The sequence below is a fragment of the Camarhynchus parvulus genome, chromosome 1, assembly GCF_901933205.1.
Source record: "Camarhynchus parvulus chromosome 1, STF_HiC, whole genome shotgun sequence".
NCBI classification, from domain to species: domain Eukaryota; kingdom Metazoa; phylum Chordata; class Aves; order Passeriformes; family Thraupidae; genus Camarhynchus; species Camarhynchus parvulus.
In genome coordinates, this window is record NC_044571.1 from 111,806,372 (window position 1) to 111,825,973 (window position 19,602).

Below are 19,602 nucleotides of genomic sequence, written 5' to 3' on the forward strand. Positions count from 1 at the left end.
CAAAGTGATTTCAAAGTGATTTTGTTGATCAGTGCACTTTCAACGGGAAAGCAAGGCAGGAGAAGGAGAAGGTTGTGAAATGCACAGCTCGGCCAGGAGGGATAACTCCTACGTTTGTAATGCACCAGAGGGGGCTGAGCTCTGCAATGTCAGCCCTGCAGGACAGGCAGTGAGCACAGAACCGAGGCAGGCAGAGGCAGATTGCTCTACTTTAATGTGCTCCTCACCAAGAATGAGATGGGGAAACAGGAGTTTAGGTACCAGGGAAACAATCTGTTCTTACCATTGACTCAGCTTTAAGGTACTTCTTTACAGCAGAGATTGCTGTTAAAATGAAGTGAGATAAATTAATGCTGTTCACAGCTCCAGAAAACACCACCAGATCTGTATTATTTTTCCATGTTTTTGGTTTCACATGTGTAATATAAAAAGACCAAGAGCTAACCCTGATAAAAAGAGGCATCACAAAATAATGATAGAGCCCAGCTGCCCGACTTCATAATTTTCATTCTGCCTTGAAAATACTAATTGATATTCAATTCACCATCATGTTCATGTCAACAGTAGATTACTGGGCAGCATTTCCTAAATGAACACGAATACCTGACAGTTTTGTGAGCCCTGTTTATTAACCTAAGTATATCTTCATTAGGGAAATTAGAAACAACTGAAATTCAGACAAACGTATTTATCCTTGCACTGGTAAATGACTTGTGTGTTGAAGCCAATTCTCATAGGCTGGGACTAATGCTAAACTTAATATTCTTCACTTTGCTGTTAACCTGCATTCTTACAAGCAGTTTCTTTTATGTCTTTTACTTTAATACCTGTATTGGGTGGTGATAAAATGAACAAAATATTAATGTCACAACATCCATAAGTGGAAAAAATAAAACCCCAACATACAAAAGCTTTAGGAAAATTATAACAATATCTATACATAATGATCAGCCAAACTAATTATGAAGTTAATAACTCCATGGCTAGTGCTCCTATACTGCATATTTTATGGGAATTCCTCTTCAAGGGGGGTAGAAACTTCCCTCTGAAGTTCATGGGCATAATCAAACCCACCTTAGGCACCCATTCTTCCTTGCCCTGCTCTGAACCAAAGACACGGCCTCTCTAATAGTAAAGAATGAAATGGCATTGCAAAGGTTTGTTCCCTTTTCCTAACGCACACCTGGAAAGGTTGATACAGAAATACCTTTCAATCTCATAATTTGCCTCTTTTTAAGAGGAGCCAGAAGTGTGAAGTGTTCTACAGCAGTCCCTTGAAAGAAAGAAGTTTTAAAGAGAACATCTGATAATGTCACAAATAGGGGCTGAGAGGACAGATGGCCACTGCTTACTCAAGTAGTCACTTAATAACCGTAATGAAAAATTAGCAGTTTGGTGACTCAGAGGAACAGAACAGACAAATCTTAGGAGAGAGACAAAGGCTGAAGTTTGTGCTTGACTGGCAGCACAGCCCCATGATGAGTTGTTTAAGAATCTCTGGCTCAAGGACTAAGACAAGGGTCCAGTCCAGGATTTTTGGCAGAGCCCTTGAGGGTGGTGTGTTCGGAGCTGCAGAGCTGCTTCAGACAGGCTCAGAGCAAGAACTGGGAGACTAAAACCCTCACATAGGCAAATCAGACATGGAAACAACAGTCAGGGAAGTTCCAGACATGAGACAGGAAGGAGGTTTCTTCTGAACTGCACAGACCCACCAACTGACCCACCAAAGACTATTTGCCATTTTCTCACCATCTTCTATTATTTCTGTTGTTCAGCCTAACTTTTTAACTCCATCAACTAAATCCGAGTTATCCAGTTCATATTTTTACATCATAAAAAATGAAATGGGGTCATACTTATTTTGCAGGCAGGAAAGTTACAATGCAGAAAGCAAAGCAAACATCCAGCCCAGAAATGGCAGATCCTGACTCCTGCTTTTCCCAGCCAACAGCAAAGTTCAACTTGTCTCTTAGAAGTGGTGCAGAGGGTGGGAAAGCACAGCTGCTTTCAGTGCCCATCTGTTGCAGAGCTGTACTCTGAACTACCACTCAGAATTCATCCACAAGACATACAAATGGGCCTCCAGAAGTGACAGGACATTTATTATTATCCACTCCAGACCTATGGCATTGCCACACAAACAGGATGAAGTTAGTATTTCCTACTAAAACAATAAGACATGTTCCCTGATCTCCCTACTGACCCAGTGTCTTGGTTTGGGCTGGAATAGAGGTAATTTTTTTGTTAGCAGCTGGTACAGTGCTGTGTTTTAGATTTAGTGTGGGAACAAAGGTAACACAGCAATGTTTGGGTTGTTGCTGGGTAATGCTCACCCCAAGTCCAGGACTTTTCAATGTCTCATGCTCTGCCAGTGCAAAAAGGCTGGGAGGGAGCACGGCCAGGACAAGTGATCCGAACTGGCCAAAGGGATATTCCATACCCCAGAACATCATGCTCAGTGTGTTACCTAAAGGGTGTTGGCTGTGAGGGGCTGATCAGTGCTTGGGAATGGGCTGGGAATTGGACAGTGACAGATGAGCAAGTGCGTTATGCATCACTTGCTTTTCTTAGGTTTTATCTCTCTTTTTACTTCCAACTGTTGTTGTTCTTCTTCATCACCATTATTACTATTATTATTATTATTGTTATTGTTATATTACATTTTACTTTGTTTCTATTATTAAACTGTTCTTAACTCAACCAGCAAGATTTTTACTTTTTTTTTATGCTTCTCCCCATCTCACCTGAGGGATGGAGTAAGTGGCTGCCTTGTACTTGCAATGTACCAACAATGACACCCAAGAAAGCAAGTGACATACAAAGGATAGAAGAGGACTATTAAGGATACATTTGGGGTTTTTTTTCTGCTGGGTAGAGGTAATGTGGTTAGTAATGACTTTAGCTGTCAGTAGATAAGGAAAGTCATCAGTAGAGCCACAAGCTGTGGGCATATCAAAGCAGAAGCAGCCATGACTTTCAAGTGTAAAAAATGCTGTCAAGCAAATGGGTCAGTTTTTCTCCTTTGCTTCCTGAAGTGGTATCTCACCTGTTTGATAGGTTATCTGGCTAGGAAGGGAAATATTTAATACACTTGGCCTTGCTGTAGTTGGAAAGTGACCATGATGACCAGAGGAGGAGTTTAGCAGAAATTACACCAAAAAAACTTCCAGGATGGAACATAGAGGCAACTCAGAAAATGACGTTAATATTTGGCTATATTACATTTTCTTTTATTTTAATGCAGAACCTCAAAAATATACCAAAATAAATACAACTCTTAGAAAGCAGTTTTGTTACTCTCATGACAAATATTCCCAGAGATATCTCCTAGTTTCGTGTTCATGATGTTAAAACATTTCTTATCTTCTTTGATTAAATATCTACACGGCCAGTCAGTTTAATGTTTTTGAGCTTTGTAATTCTCTGTTTCACTTCGACAGCCTGTGCCCTCTTCCACTAGCTCTTCATTTATAATTTATTGTGTCAAGCACCAAGTTTTCACAGCATGAACATTTTACAGGTGCTAGGTCAGGCTGTAAAGTACATACCAATAACCAGTGGCTTTGAAAATTCTTGGTCTCTTTCCATACAGTGGAGTATAACATGAAGGCTCAACTGTTTTAATCAATTAATCAGGTTTGCAATACTTTTAACATTATAAACAAATAAATATACAGCATCTTGTCACTTGACAGGAAATGTCTGACTATCTAACCAAAGATCAAATTACTTTAAAATATTGGACAGTATGGAGTAGCCACCTCTACTATGCAGAGACTTTCAGCTTTGAATGATATGCTTTTAATACACATTCACGGAGATTTAAATTTCAAAGATAACTGAAGAGCATTAAATAAATCTGAGAATGCCATCATTCATGTAGTAAGCTGTTGAGTAACTGGGTTCCTATACCACAGTATATATTTACCCTCCTTTTTCCTTTTGTACATTAAATAATCTAATTGGATAAAATAAACCGATTTTTCTCATTTCACATCAAGAAGTGAAAGTAAAAAGACTGCTTTTCCATTTTTTAAGGGTTCTTTTTCAGATTTTCTGTAGTGCAAGAGGTAATTTAGACAGGTACAGCATTGCATCAGTAGTCAAGTGCTGGAAAGGCAGCAGCTCTCTGGGACTTAGCTCAAAGCACCGCTTCAAAGGGCTACTTGAGACTTAAGTGCCTGTTACACAACCCAGTGATGCAAGAGCAATGTCACTGAGGATGGCTGGAGCACTGCCCAGGGACTCTGCAGGCAATGCCAAATATAGACTATATATTAATACATGCACACTGCCAGTGAAGGAAACAGGAACCTTTATATTTCAATGATTACCGCAAAGAAAATGTTTGAATTAAAAAGTCCTCTATGACATTTTTCTTCAAAACTTTTTTTCCCCTCTTTTGCCATTCTGCCTGAAATGTCTGAGCACAGAAAACATGAGAAGGCCAGAAACAGCACCACGACTGTGGAGATGAGTTACTCTCTTAAGGGGAAAAAATATGCAATAATTTTTTTTAATATTCTTTTCTCCTATCTGAAGACTAGAAGATAATGAAAATGCTCAGTTTGTCTGGGAAGGCTATTCAGTATACCACAGAATTACAGAATTATAGAATAGTTCAGGTCAGAGGGGTCCTTTACAGATTATCTAGTCCAGCTGCATTGACAGGGACATCTTCCACTATCCCAAATTGCTACAAACCTCATCCAACCTGGCCATGGACACTTCCATGGATGGGGCAGCCACAATTCCTCTGAGCAACCTGTGCCAGTCTTTCACCACCCTCACAGTAAGGAATCTCTTCTTTATATCCAATCCAAATCTACCCTCTTTCAATTTAAACCAGAGAGGAAGAGAAAGGTTTTGCTGAAAAGCCAAAAAAACTTCACAGCAGAAGGCAGAACTGGAGTTGAAGGAAAACTGGGATTGGAGAATGCCACACAGTCAGGAGGGGTACTGAGAAGTGGTAACATATTTAGAGGTTGTACAGGAAGACAGTGAACACTGACTGTCAAAAAGAAACATTATTATTCTTTGCACATCAGGAATGAGGCAGGAGTTGGAGAATGGATACAGCTAACAGGTTTTGCACAGATTTGCTTCCATTAAAACAACCTGTCACCACAACTGCAGCTAGAATCCAAAATATATCATCAGCAACTGATTAGTATAAAATTCTAAATCGCTGCAAGTAACTGATCTGTGTAAAAATCTAAATCACTGTCTTCCAAAATGCAACAATTTACCAGACACACTAAAACTAAGACAACTGAAGCTGTCTTCACTTCTCATTTCAGACTGCATGGCAGAAGGCTGTCTGCACGAAGAAAGGTTTCATTTTCAATAATGATAGAGCTATTCTGGAGTGAAAAACATCGTTGAGAGAGTTAGCATAGATTTAATTGAGACTCTTGGATCTATGAATAGTTTCAGTCCAAGCATTTTTTTACCTCATGTATGGGGTTGATTTTTGTTGCCTACAAAAAGGATTACTGAGGATTATAAGGAGTCAGATGGAGAAAAACAGAGTTAAAAGGAAATGTTTTATGGTTAAAATTAAGTATATGATTACACATCCCTAGTTAAAAGAGCAACTATAAAGGGGGATAGCATTTAAAATTGAATATAAATTTATCACACAAAGTTCATAAATCCAGACTGATCCAAAGGCTCCTTTTTTACAACCACCATACTTGAGCAATTGCAAATACTTATTGCTCTCACTTTCCACCTGTTCAAACTCATTCTCAGCCTATGAATAGAATATTTTGTCATGGCAGGTTTCTCTACACTCTCCATAATGCAATCAATTATTGTTTAGTGCTGTTTCCCACCACCAATAATGAATGCCTTGATCAGAATCTCAGAGTGCTTTTTTGATTGCCCACGGTCCCTTCATTTCCAGCCCTTGCTCTCAATCAGATCAAGTGATTTAAATCTCATACTTAATTTAAAACAGATGAAGGGGGAATTTAAGATGTTTCATTCGTGTAAATACCAAATTTATAACAATGAATATTATCTTTTATATTGCTACACAGCTTAATTTATTTCATCTAAGAGCAATAAAACAGAGTAAGCACTGAGCAATCCTAATAGCCAAGCAGAATCAAATTATGGAAGAAAAAGCTGACATCTGAATTATAATGCATTAAGGCAAAATTACAGCTGAATTTGAGGATAATTTTGTTCAATGTACTTTCAGCAGTACTTCTTTCAGCATTAATTCAGAATTATACGAACCAAAAAGTGTTTTGAATCTATAAGAATTATTTATGTTTTCTTTTAAGATGTAATGAAGTTACTGCTTGTGTGACAACACCATATTGGTAGTGAATATTTTAGCTTATCAAGTACATTTCATTGTATAAATGTCAGAAATAAGTCTGGGTTATGAAACTAAAGCAAGTTGTTGAAGAGTTTTTAGCTGCTTTAAATACAGAGCTAAAGATGTGAGCAAGTTTATAAAAGACATGGTTTTGAGACAAATAGATTTACCGGTGCAATTTGTGGTGCAATTCCTCAAAAATAAGTCATGAGACTGATATTATTTGTTATTTAAGTAATTTCCTTGTCCAGGATGGGCTTGGTCTAATGGGGTTTTTTCCATGGAACAGTTGGGAGGCATTGGCAGCTCAGCTAAAGGCTGAAACACTGTGGGGGGGAGCAGGTTATCAGAAGAGGAGGAGTAATTATTTTCTGGGATAATAAGGAAGGAAGGAAGGAAGGAAGGAAGGAAGGAAGGAAGGAAGGAAGGAAGGAAGGAAGGAAGGAAGGAAGGAAGGAAGGAAGGAAGGAAGGAAGGAAGGAAGGAAGGAAGGAAGGACATTAAATATAAAATATCAGACAATCCAAAGGGAGCCAAGCAGAATTCCTTTCATGAAATGGGAATCTAGAAGCAGCCGGAGAAAATAAGATATCTGCATATTAATTGCTGCCAAGCCAATGAAGGACCAATCCAACAACACATGAATGAAAGAGAAAAAAATCACAGAAACTGTCCAATATTCAGAATTATAAAAATACTACTATTGCACAAAGTACCAGAGAAATCCCACCACCAAAGCTATATGTGGTTCTAGCCACCTCATTTTTTCAACAAATAGTGAATTAAACAGGATGAAGAATAAACACAGGCAACTGTAACTGTCACAGAGATCAGAAATCTCTTGAGTGAAAGAGGAAAACCACACACCAAAACCCAAAAGAAGAGATGTGACTTCTCCTACAATAGTGAGCGGGATAAAAAATGAGAATGGAAAGGCATTCTTGCATTTTGAGACAAAGCCAGCACAACCATAAACAAATAAGCACCACTCACTAATAAATGCAGCCCATAAATGTATTTGAATTTCACAGCACTGAAGTTCAGAACAGGAACAATGAGGGAACATGGATTAACTAGATTGAAGATGAAAATTAATAATTTTATACAGCATCACTGGAGGCATTTCATTTCGGTAACAAAGCTCTTTCCCAATCCTGTGTTACAGAGCCCCTTAATGCAGTGTGAATAATCTTGGCAGATACGACTATAATGCAAATACAATTCTTTCTCTCAAGAACAATTAAAAAAGGCTTTCAATGCCAGTAATGTTTCAGTGACCTATTTTCCTCACCTGTATGGAAATGAAGCCACTTCCTGAATGACAAACTGACCCTTCCACCGCTAATTTCATTTCCTGTTGGAAGCCAAGGGTCACCTCTCCCTCCAACCCATTTGCTTTTGGCTCACAGTAAAAAGAACTTAAAAAATAACTGAACCCTCTTCACAGAATTTCAATACAGATCTCTCCAAACTACTGCATTTATCTTCAACATAAGTGTCCAAAGGGCATAATCCACATTATGGACTAATAGCCTGTAAAACTGCATTTTATGAACTGTAGCAGTTTTCAGCAATAAAAATAGAATCAATGGACTCAAGTAGATAACATTTCTTTCCTACTCAACATTGGAATTAATTTAATTTTTTAATATTTTTTTAATTATGTACATTTTTAAAAGCACTTGAATCTGTTTGGAGTCTACAAATCTCTATGCTCACAGCTATAGATGACATATTGTTATATATATCTATATTTTTTTTACAACCAGACTAGACCCAAAATTTTGTAAATTACAATATTCACATAGGAAAGTCAGGAAAATTAGATTATCTTTTATCTTCTCTTCCTTCTTCCTATTTTATTTCCCTCCTCTCCCTTATCAGAAATGTACTGTTCCATCTCACCATCTGAATAAAGGATGGCTCACTGCTATTTTAGCTTTAGTCATAAAAATTCGTTACTTTAGTGTAATGAAAATCATACTGGTGTGCCTCACAACTGCATAAATGTTCTTCTCAAAGAACACTACCTCCATGAAGCTCACCAAAAATAATTTTCCTTTATTCATAAAGCATGTCATGGCAAGACTATTTCTTCATTTCTTTTCAGAGTTTTCTCTTAGTTTAAACCAGATCAAAAAACTTCTAACATATGTCCCAGGCAATAAAGGCCCCAAGACCTAAATATTCCAAGTAATTTTTTTTTTTGTCCATGTTGAATAACTGTGAAGTCAACCTGAGCTACTACCTGACAGCTCAAATAATCAGGTAATTTGGATGATGCATTCACTGAATTCAGTGCAATCACATCCCATCTGGAGATAAGAACACCAGATATCAGAAAAAGAATCACTTGGGTCAGAGAGAGACTCAAGAGCACAAAATCACAGTTAAAGGCAAAATAAATTACTGCAAAAGACTGAGCAGTTCTTCAATTTCTCTTTCCACAGACTGAACATCAACTCATTAACTTTCTCCTTTCCTACAGACACTAAAGAAGACCCTTAACTAAGCAATGCTTAACTGAACGGTATTATTTTATATAAACCAAACACTGCATCTTTGAATTACAGTGTACCCTTGATTTTATTTATACAGCTGAGTGCAGTTCCAGATGATGCACTTCAGCCATCCTTGTTTGCAAATGGACATACAGTAAATTATCTTTGTGCAGGGAAAATGGCTGTTAGGGGATTTTTTCATTAATTCATTCATTCATTTATTCCTATTTCTGAAATTTCAGGTGAATTACTGGAACCAATTTAAAGGGTGAGTCTGTTACAAAAATGAAGTCATTTGATTCCACCAACACTGACACATGCAGTTACTAACCACACTGAGGGGTGGTAAGGAAAGCTGTAGGGAACACCAGTATAGATTATCTGCTAATAGAGCACATTGAAAACTCCTGTTTTGAGTTATCTGTACAAGTGAAGAAGATACTTAGGCCAAATATCTTCACAGGGTTTTAAAAATTACATTTTTATCAAAAGGCCACTTTTCGCATTTACTCAAATAACATGGAAATAATACTCACAGCTCGGGAGAGGAAACAAAGACCAGGCCAAGATTTCTGTCAATGCAACCACACTATGATTTAGTGATTTTATCAAAACTCGGAAGCTGTATGGGTGGACTCATCTAAACATATAAGCAATTCAGAATTTCATAGAAAAAGAATTAAGCAATTTCTATTTCACATAAAACAAACTAGATTATAAACCATCCAGCCCTCCAGGCTGAAACCTGAACAATCAGATGAGCTATATGGTAATTTATCCATTAACCTTTACAATCTGTGTCCCATGATCCACCTGAACCACAAATGGAAAGACAAATGCAAATCAAAGTGAACACTGTCTGTTGTCACTACATTTAACATAATCTATGTGCAGTTCTAAATGTCAACATCTAATCAAGCCTAATCTGTTACTGATCATCTTTTTTGTTTTCAAAATATTCATCTACGACACAAATTTCCATCAGCTTTTATTTCTCCAGGCACATCTCTCAAGTATAAAATGCATCTGTCAGATAAGAGCTATTGAAAATAATTTCCTAATTTGCTTTAAAGCAATGGAAACCTACTAATGATAAGGCCTCAGGGCATTACTTATAATCCAAACTACTCGTTATAAAATTTGTAAGGAAAATTATTAGTGGTAAAGTGAATAGGATGAGCATTACTGGAAATTTTAACATACTTAGTGATGCTGAAGGGATGCCATGAGAAAGTAACAGAGCAGCAAACTCCCTGCAAGTGTGATCTCCACTGGCCTCCTCTATGGTTTTGTCTCTTGTTAATTAACTTCCAATAGAGTTTTTTGCCTTCTAAACATGGAGTTTAAACATGGAGCATGCAAGTTTCAAAATTCCTTTGCTACTTAATGTAAACTACATGTAAGGTGAAGCTTTTCATTCTAATCTAATCTGACACCCTGGAAGATGGCAGCTCTCTTCCTTTAAGTAATTCAGGTGATTTAGCAGAGGATTGCACTGTCAGTCTAAATAAAGCACCCTATGTGAATGATATGTGAAGACGCAGAGAAAAAAAATGAACCTTTCAAAATATAGAATTTCTAGGAGGAAAGTTTGTATTACCTACATTTTTGCACTAATGGGATTATCAACTCCCACATCCAAAAGTCAAGACAAGCCAGAGCTGAAATAGTGCTTGTGGCTCAGTCTCCATCAAAGAGAGCTGGTTCCCATGACAGTGGGAGTCAAACAGCTCCCAGGGCCAGCTGGCCAAGGCTGCTGCTGGGACGTTCAGACCTTGCCCTCAGGAAGGCTTTAAGAGACCAAGTACACAAAATGGCAAGAAGGTTTCAGGTCTTTAATTTGTGTGGTACAAACCTACTTCATCTGCAGTCAGCATTTTGAGAAACTGAATTTTGATATATCACGGCTTTTTAAAACAGGAAGACAGTGTTCCTAGCAGAGAACAACTTAGTTACAGACACAAAGAAAAATAACAAGTTTCACTGAAGACCACCCTGAAAGCCAAGGTGCTGTATCTACCTCTGCCACCTACATCTGAGCACATCAAAAACTAATTCTTTGGGATTTGCATTAGGTGTCACAGACTGGTCCCCTGAACTAAAAGCTTTGGCCTTTAACTCTTCTCCTCAGATCATTGCTATACAGACACAAAGGCTTACTCAAAATAATATTGTGAAAATAGTAGTTTTGAAGAGATCCAACACTGAAAAAAGAGCTCTGCATGCAGCCTAAAGTTTGCACAAAGCCTTGGATTAAACAACAGTGGCAAAAAATGCTGGATTCCTTCCAACCACCAGCATTCATCTTTCTACACTAGATGAGATGCCCTTTAGAAAATCAGTAGAAAAACTGGAGTATATAATACCATTATATTCATCTACATCAAGAGCAACCACTGAAATGACATGGAATAACATCTGATTTCCTGGTTGCCTTTTGCAATCCCAGATTTCTTCAGATGCAGCTTTTATATGATACCTGTCTTCAGTGGACCATTTGTCGTCTGCGTAGCATACCCAGTAACTCCCCTTTCTTTGAGAACACCATCACCTCACAAAGGCAAATTCTTACCCTTACCTTGAGATGTGTATCGATATTTCTTAAGAGAATTTGCTTAACTCTTTCTGAAATTCTGTGTCTGGAAATCTGTACCCTAATGACTTTTTTACACATACCAAAATCACAGGGTAAGCATTCCTACAGCTGTCTCAACAGCAACAGAGTTTGGGTTCCCAGCGCATCTGATGGAGGCTGACAGAGGCTTTGGCTGAGAAGCTCTTGTGTGCCACAGCTCTCATCACATTTCTCCATTCCTAAATGCTAACATTATCCATGTTTACCTAAATTAAATGGTCCTCTAAAAAATTAAGTCCACTAAACTAAATTATTAAATCTAAAATAACCCTCTAATTGGATGTTTCTACAGTATCATTGTGGTGTGGAAGTGTTTAGCAACTTCTGCAATATAAACAAAAGCAATCTACCAGACACAAAGGTTTTACATTTCCCTTGCTTTTCTTTTCAAAGGTCTTCAGCAGCCACACACAACTGAGAGTAAAAGACTGTGCAATTTTGTATGGTCCCACTTTGTTTGGCAGAAAGTGCTGAATTCAAACCACAATTTGAAATTTGAATCCTTTGTCCAAATGCTTTCCATGCAATCAATTTCCAGCCACAAATACTGGAAGCATTACAGAAGAAAATTACTAGGTCCCCTTTGATTTTAATATGTCCTAAATATATTTGAACAATTCTGAATTTTAGCAAAATTTTTTCCTATAAAATTTTATTTTAGAACAGCAAGTGAAACCCACTGAGAAAATTAGCCTGGGGACATTCAAAAAGAATGTCACTTTTACCCAGATTAAAATGCTAGTGCATTATCTTATGGAATGCTTTCTAATTTGTTCTTTTATTCCTTTACTTTAAGCAAGAAGCAACCAGCAGTCAGAGAATACAAATTACAGCAGCAAGTGCACTCTTAACCAAGGGTCCCCAGCCAAAACAAATCACTCATTACATGCATCAATGATACTGTTTGCTGTATGTGACTTTTCCCCTTTTGTTCTAGGTGCAGAAGCCATTAAGTGGATTGAGGCAGTGGAGCTCCCAGCAAATTCACCTTTTAACTGTGTTCTCATTGTGCGTGTGCACCTCCACGGGGGGTTGTTACACACGGTGCCTGCTGCCCACCTTTCCTTCTGCACTGAAGGGACACAGCACTGTTTCAATCTGTGCAATGTCAGAAACATGTTGGCATCAAGGAAAGCTGTGCTATCAGTGCAGTTAACATACCCATAGATTAAAATATTCCCTCTGGATTGCTGTGTTTATGTCGCTGCTTCTCACCTAAGTATTGCTTGTGCTGTCCCACCTCCCCTCATTAACGGGATGCTGCTCCTCTTGGAGAATCTGTCAGCAAACACCAGACACCTTCAAAGAGTGTCTGGGACTCAGTCAACTGACAGCAAACAAAACCATCTCTCAGGAGGGAAAAAGAAATCTGTCAGCTTCTCAGAAATCTACCTAAACACAAACTAGGAATTTCTATTTAAAGACAAAATACATTTTAAACTCTCCAACTGTTCTACAGAAAAGAAATTTTATTTTCAAGATAATCTCCTCATGAAATAAGTGCATTTGAATTTTAAGGACCTGCCCCTACTAGACTGTCAAAAGAAATGTCAATAATATTGCAGCATTTTTTAAATCTAGTCTTATTTTAAAGATCAAAATACCCCTAACTGTCTTTAAAAACTTCGATGCTTTATGTAGAAAGGGAACAGATCCATAAAAGAAAGTAATAGTAGCTGCTGGTTTGAAGGTGGAGGAGTACTATGACCTACTGTAAAACAATTGTTTAAAGAGCAGAAAACTGTTTGTACGGTATCATAAACCAGAGGGGGAGAAATATCCCTGCATTGTTTAGGCAGAGGTTTTTTATTATCTATAAAATTATTTACAGCCTCATTAAAAGACCTTCATTTATTAAAATTAGCAAATCTCTAATTATTAATTATCAACGTATTCAGCACATTTTTTTTTAACAGGATGACGGAATTTAGTCCAAACACAAGTATCAATAAGTGAGAGAAATGCTGACTTCAAGAAGTATTATGCTGTATGAGTGAGACAAATCAGCTGACTTGAAAAATCTTTAGAAGGTTTTGGTTTGGGTTTTGTTGAGACAATTTTGTGTTCTGTTTTGGTTTGGCTTTTTGGGTTTTTTAATACAATGGATTAGCCAGCTTCAAATATAGAACATGCAGTTTATTTAAAGACGAGATTGGTCTCTAAGCTTTGCTCTGTACATTAAAATTAGTACTGAGGTCGCAAATGGCAACTGGATTAACTGAAGTGACTTCTTCTTAATGATTATTTGGAACAGACTGGTTCTTAGATGTGGGAATGATCAATAGCTGACCTACACAAAAGGTGCTGCAATATTGATAATGAAAGCATCCTTGGAACTAAAATAAGGATAGATGGAGTAAGTCTTAGGAAGACTGAGGGGATTATGAGAAACAAACAAGCTTAAGATAATTTCACTGTTTAATCATTTTTGTATGGTTCAGAAAGAAATCCTGCAAAAAAATTGTGTTTTTATCATGTGAGAGACATCTTTTCAGCAGTAATTCTCGGTTCTAACACCTTATCATAAAGACTGACATATCATTTACAAGTTAAAAACCAGCTTCTGAAGGCAAATTGTTCACAACAGATAGTTTTTTGTTGACCTCTCCTGCATTATAACATGGCTTCTGGAGGTCAGGATAGATTATGGATAAACAATTCGTCCATTTTATCATTCTCTCAGTCACAGAGTTCAGCATGTTAAGGGGCATATCAAACACAAGGCCAGCCTGATCTCTGTGTCAATGTCACACTGGGGAAATCCAAGGATCCTAATGAAACATTCCAGCTAACACACACAGCTGGAATAAGAATAGATCCTAACCCAGCTATGCTATATTGGGATCCAAGAACAATCAAATCCTTCCTGTATTGTACACATGCATAATTTTCTCAATACCCCTAATCAGTCAAATGAGGTTTTTAAACATTAGACTTCTCATGTAAAAAAAAAAAAATAGTCAACAAAATGGATATTGACTTCCTGTGTAACTTACTGACAAACAACTTGCTGAACTTTTTGACTTTTCTAAAATTCTCAAGTAAAAGTTTTAACATCAGATACCCTAAACAAACCCTCAAGCAGAGTTAAGATCTAAAAGTATCTATCTGGAAAGACAGAGGAGATTTTAAGAAGAAAAACGCAATTTCCTATATGCTTTTTCCTCGGTAAACTTTTCGACCTCTCAGAGGAAATGATGTCTGACCAGAGAGTTAAATTGGTAAACTTCAGGAAACACTTCAGTTCCTCTGTGGTGTTTCCACTCCTGCAAATTACATGAAAACTACTGTACTGATTTTGTTTCAAACTGTATCTGCTTGAGCTATGCATTTCTTAATATTTAGTATTTCCATACCAATCATTCTCATTTGTACAAAAAAAAATACTAACAAAATATCCAGACAGCCCTTAGTACTGCCAAATACAACGCCAGGAATGTATCCTGAACCATTAATTGCAAATCTGTTCATTTCATGGCAAACAAATGGAGGCTGTTGGATAACAAGTCATTTCATGCATATCTACAACTGCAGAGGTTCCCAGGCCTTCGTTAGCACACAAGTCCATATGGATGTGGGATTTTACACATGGCTAAAAATATTGTTAAAAGTTTCTTAAGAACTTGAAACTAAAATATGATTTTGCTCACGATTTTGTCTACATGCTAAGAAGATAATGACACATTTATTGCAATGTTTATTTAACTTTCTCATTTTGTTTATTTAACTTTCTCATGTTTCTGTAATGATGTAAAAGCTTATTAAAACACGAACTGGACAACTGAACATCAGAATTCCCCAGGACTAGCACAACATAGGCAGCAGCACGGCCTTTCCACAGTAGTTTAAGTCGTCAAAGTAAGAGATATCTCCTAGCAGTAAAACATCAGCTTCATTCAGATAGAATTTCAGTCTCTCCACACTTAGTCCTTGGTCTCCTTATTGCTACAGAAAAAAATATCTGAATTCTGTATTCAGAAAGAGTGCCTAGATTGCACTTCTGTAAAAATAAATATGTGAATGAAAATGAGCCAACTTCTTTGAACTGATGAATACCTCAAGGTCATTAGTAATCTACCTGATATTTTACTACCAGAATCAAAAAGCTTTATTACCTACTTTGAGCTACCCAATTTACATCAAGTGTAATCATTGTAAAAATAAAGGCTGTATGAATTTCAGAACTGACATTTGACAATATTTCTTACCTCAACTTCTTTTTTGTAAGAGTAGAAAAATGAATGCAGGTGCCTTTTGGAGGTATGAATAAAAAGAGCATGCTTGCATAACCTGACAAGTAATGATACCTTGAAACTGAAAAAGCAACAGCTTTTTTACACCTCACTGATAGACATGACTCATTATAAACTCTGCAAGTTCTATAGTTGGCTTCAGGAATCAATTGTCTGGTGACACATAATGGCAGATACAACCTGAAAGGAGCCAGGGTACAGAAACTCTTTCTGGTTGACATATACATAGAAACAAATATGGTTTCTGATTTTTCTATATGTAGAAACATTTATGTGTGCACGCTTAGCACAGGAAACTGTTGAGCCATTACCTGGTGTGACCTTTATCTTGAAAGCTCCCACAAGTTTTGCACAAGGAGCTGCACAGGTCAGGTGCCATTATCTGTAATTTTAGGTCTGACAGCAATTGCCCAATTCATGGTGTTCTGGCAAGCAAAGAACAAAGCTACACCACAGCACACTGAAACACTGAAACCTTGCACAGCAGCCTGTTCATACTGGATGTGAGGGACAGCCACTGAAAATTTGAATGAACTTGCAAGCACTCAACCTCCACCATTAATTGAGCCCTCTGTTCCAAGCAGTTCTGCCACACACAGCAGTGGTTACTCCTCCTATGCAATTCCAAACCCTATAGGGTTTTTCTGAGCAGTAAAAATTAGCCCTTGGCATGGTCATAATATGTTTTTGAACTGACCATTCCATGAAGATGAATGAGTAAGCTTACTTCCCTGCCAATAGTATTGTTTGTGCCTGCCTTGCTACAAATTCTCTAAGACACCACACATTGATTTACTGGGTGAAGAATGACAACCTAAGAGCCTTACAGCTATCTAAAAAAAATTAATTTATTTCTTTCTGTTTGACAAGACCAAAAAAGATTAATCCCAACATGGTTATAATAACAATTTATAAAACCAGAGTATATTATTTTTCTGAAAATCCCTCTTTAATAACAGGAAACAAACCATTAAGAATTAAGTGGAAGGGCTGTCTATTTACCAAGTCAGATTAATAAACCTATTTCCTTTCCATCCTTTTCACCCAAACCATCAAGAGACAAAACAAGACATTCCTTTGAAATTTACTATTAATGCCGGTATATTTCTACACACAAAATAGAAGATGAAATATACCAGATCGCAAAGTTAATATATCATTATAATAATTATTAGTGAAAACCCAACAGCAGTTCTTGCAAAGACGTTTTCAAGACATGCATGCTGAAAATATCACTTCAGGAAAATTTAAAGAAGTTATGTTTCCCCGTAAGATCTTAAAAAATTCTTTGCCGCTGAGATTCCAAGTATTAGTAACTGTCATTTTAATAGTCCACATTTAAGTGTTTACACAATGGGCAACTTTTTTATTGTAGTAATTTCCTTTCTTTCAATTAATGGATTTAGAGAAAGTTATCATTAAAAGCAGACTCTTTTTGCTAGCATTTTATTAACAAGGTGGGGGAGTGTATGGAAGTACCTGTATTATTTCAGTCCATTTTCAGTTCACTTGGGTTTTTTTGAGTTATAATTATTTGATTTCTATGGTGATATGGCAGTACCAAGGGTAAGAGGCTACTTGTTTCACTGAAGTTTGGAAGCAATGTGCAGAAACAGAAGTTCCTCAGAAGTTAGGAAATTCACCAGTACTCTCTGCAGCCAACACCACAACACCTGGACTTGTTAGGAAAAGTTACATCAACATCAAGAAACCACTTCATCCCTGACAGACTTTTGGAAACTGTCTTCCCCATCCTTTAAAAACACCATTAAAACACTTTTAAAACACTATTTAAACACTACTAATCTAATCCCAGAATACCAAATACTGGTTTAGAAAGCTAAACTGAGTTGCATTAATTGATAAAACTCTTTGCCTTGGATGCTGTTATGCTACCTTAGCTACCCTACAACAGCAAGAATATATATTTTTTAAAATCGTATTCATGCGTGGTGCTAGGCCTTGTGATAATGCAGCAGACATTAGCATGCACTAATGCCTGTGACATCAAAGGAAATCTGGGTTGAGCCACTGTGAGAGTCTTATGTGTTCCAAGACATAAGAAAGGGCAAAAATCATCCTTGATATGATTGTAGAGTCTACAATTACCAACTGGAATTATTCATCACATATAGCATGGGAGAGGTAAAGGAATCATACTAACTTGGAATGTCCTTGCCATAACTCATCCTGATGGCACAGGAGCTTTGTGGCCATACTACAGATCTTCCCTGCTTTCTAGCGATCTTATTCTCTGATTTTACTGTTACTCAGGTCGATACAAAGAGCACTGAAAACAAACTGCAGAACAAAACTGTGAAAATACATGAATTACATACTCGATAGTACTCCAGGACTAAACCCAGTTTGTTTTCTTTCACTGTTACTTTCCACCATTGTCAATTTCAACGTTCCTTTTAACATAGCAGGTAAAGCAATTTCTGTCAGCAGCAACATCTAGAGCTACCCTTCAGTTCCTGTAGTTTCAGTCACATCATACTAAAACCTCAAAAAAGCCCAATTGTGCAAAAATAATGTTAAAGGTACAGAAGCCTCTCATACTGTGGGAATAGATGCATCCTCTGCAACTGAAATAGACAGATGTACATAAAACAATCAGTTCAGGAAATTCTCTGCTCTATCCAGATGCTTGATAACATGTAACATGATGTTTCATAATCAGGTCTGGGCTCTTCCTAACAAAATACTGTATGCTCTGGTCGTGCTGTGCATTTTTATTCCTATGAACAGGATGATTCCCTTCTTAATCCAGAAGTAATTTTCTAAAACGCACAGCTTACAACCCGAAGAATTAAAAATACCGTCTTCGGTGCGACCTGATGAGCATGCACCTGTTACAAAGATTTTAAATGGGTGTTTTTCAGACAATCAGCCTGGAGTACGCAGAAATTAGGTGTTAAGGGCAGTCAGGCACCTTTTGAACAGTTCGCTCACCAGCAGCAATTCCCCCTAAGGCGCGATGAGCCCTCTCAAACCCATTCTACAGGATCTGCGTTCGGCAGGACCGAAGCAAACCTTAAACCCACACTTCAAATAAAATGATGCTAGCGCTCCACCTCGCCGGGAGGCAACTTTCGCTTCCCTGCTCTCACTCGCACACCCCGGCGGCCGAGGGTGCCCGGGGCACAGCGGACAGCTCCCGGCAGCCGCGGAGTTATCCCCGGCGGGTCCCGGCAGCGGAGCCCCGCTGCTCCTTCGGCCGCAAACCCCCAACTTTTGGGGGCGGCAGGAAGGGCTGGCCGCCGGGAGGCGCCCGGTCCCGCATCCCCGTGGTCCTGCATCCCCGTCCGCGGCCGGGAGAGGCCGAGTTGGCTGGCCGTAGGTGCGGACCCCTCCCTCCATCCATCCATGCCCTCACAGCCCTCGCCCGCCGGAAAGTTGCGGGCAGCCCGGCCCGCAGCGCACCCGCGGCCGCCCTCACTCACCGTGGTTGCTGGCGACGTGCCCGGCGGCGGCGGGGCGCGCTGTCAGCAGGGGGAGGAGGAGGCCGACTCTCCAGAGCAGTGCCCTCACCTCACTACACCCCATGGCTGGTGCCCGCCGCGCGCCCCGCGACCTCGGCCCGCCGAGGCTGCCCGTGCTCCCTCAGGCCGGCGGGGTCCGCCGCCGCCCCGCCGGGCTGCGCTGCCTGCACTGCTGCCCGGGGCTGCGCGGGCCGGGCCGGGCGCAGCCACCGCCGGGCTCCCGGGGCAGGCGGCAGCACGGAGGGCGAGGGCGGGCGGGGGCGCCGGGACCCCCGCTGCCGCCCTGCCGCGAGGGCCGGCGGCGCTGGGCACGGGGAGAGCTCCGGCAACTTCCAGGCGGCGGCGGCGGCGGCCGGGGGGGGGGTCGCGCCCCGCTCCCTCCGCCGGCTCGGGCCGG

The 19,602-nt window shown here is 39.1% G+C and overlaps 1 protein-coding gene across 3 annotated transcripts in view; it reads right to left on the bottom strand.

Moving 5' to 3' along the window:
• EPHA6 (EPH receptor A6) overlaps positions 1–19,331 on the bottom strand; it is a 362,638-nt gene extending 343,307 nt beyond the window's left edge. For 2 of the 3 annotated variants that reach the window (XM_030945817.1, XM_030945809.1), the window contains exon 1: positions 19,167–19,331. In XM_030945817.1, the coding sequence (XP_030801677.1) occupies positions 19,167–19,269 (103 nt within the window). In that variant the 5' untranslated portion in view covers positions 19,270–19,331. The remainder of the gene's footprint in view (positions 1–19,166) is intronic. The other variant, XM_030945801.1, reaches the window with a different exon arrangement.
• Between the last annotated feature and the right edge of the window lie 271 nt (positions 19,332–19,602).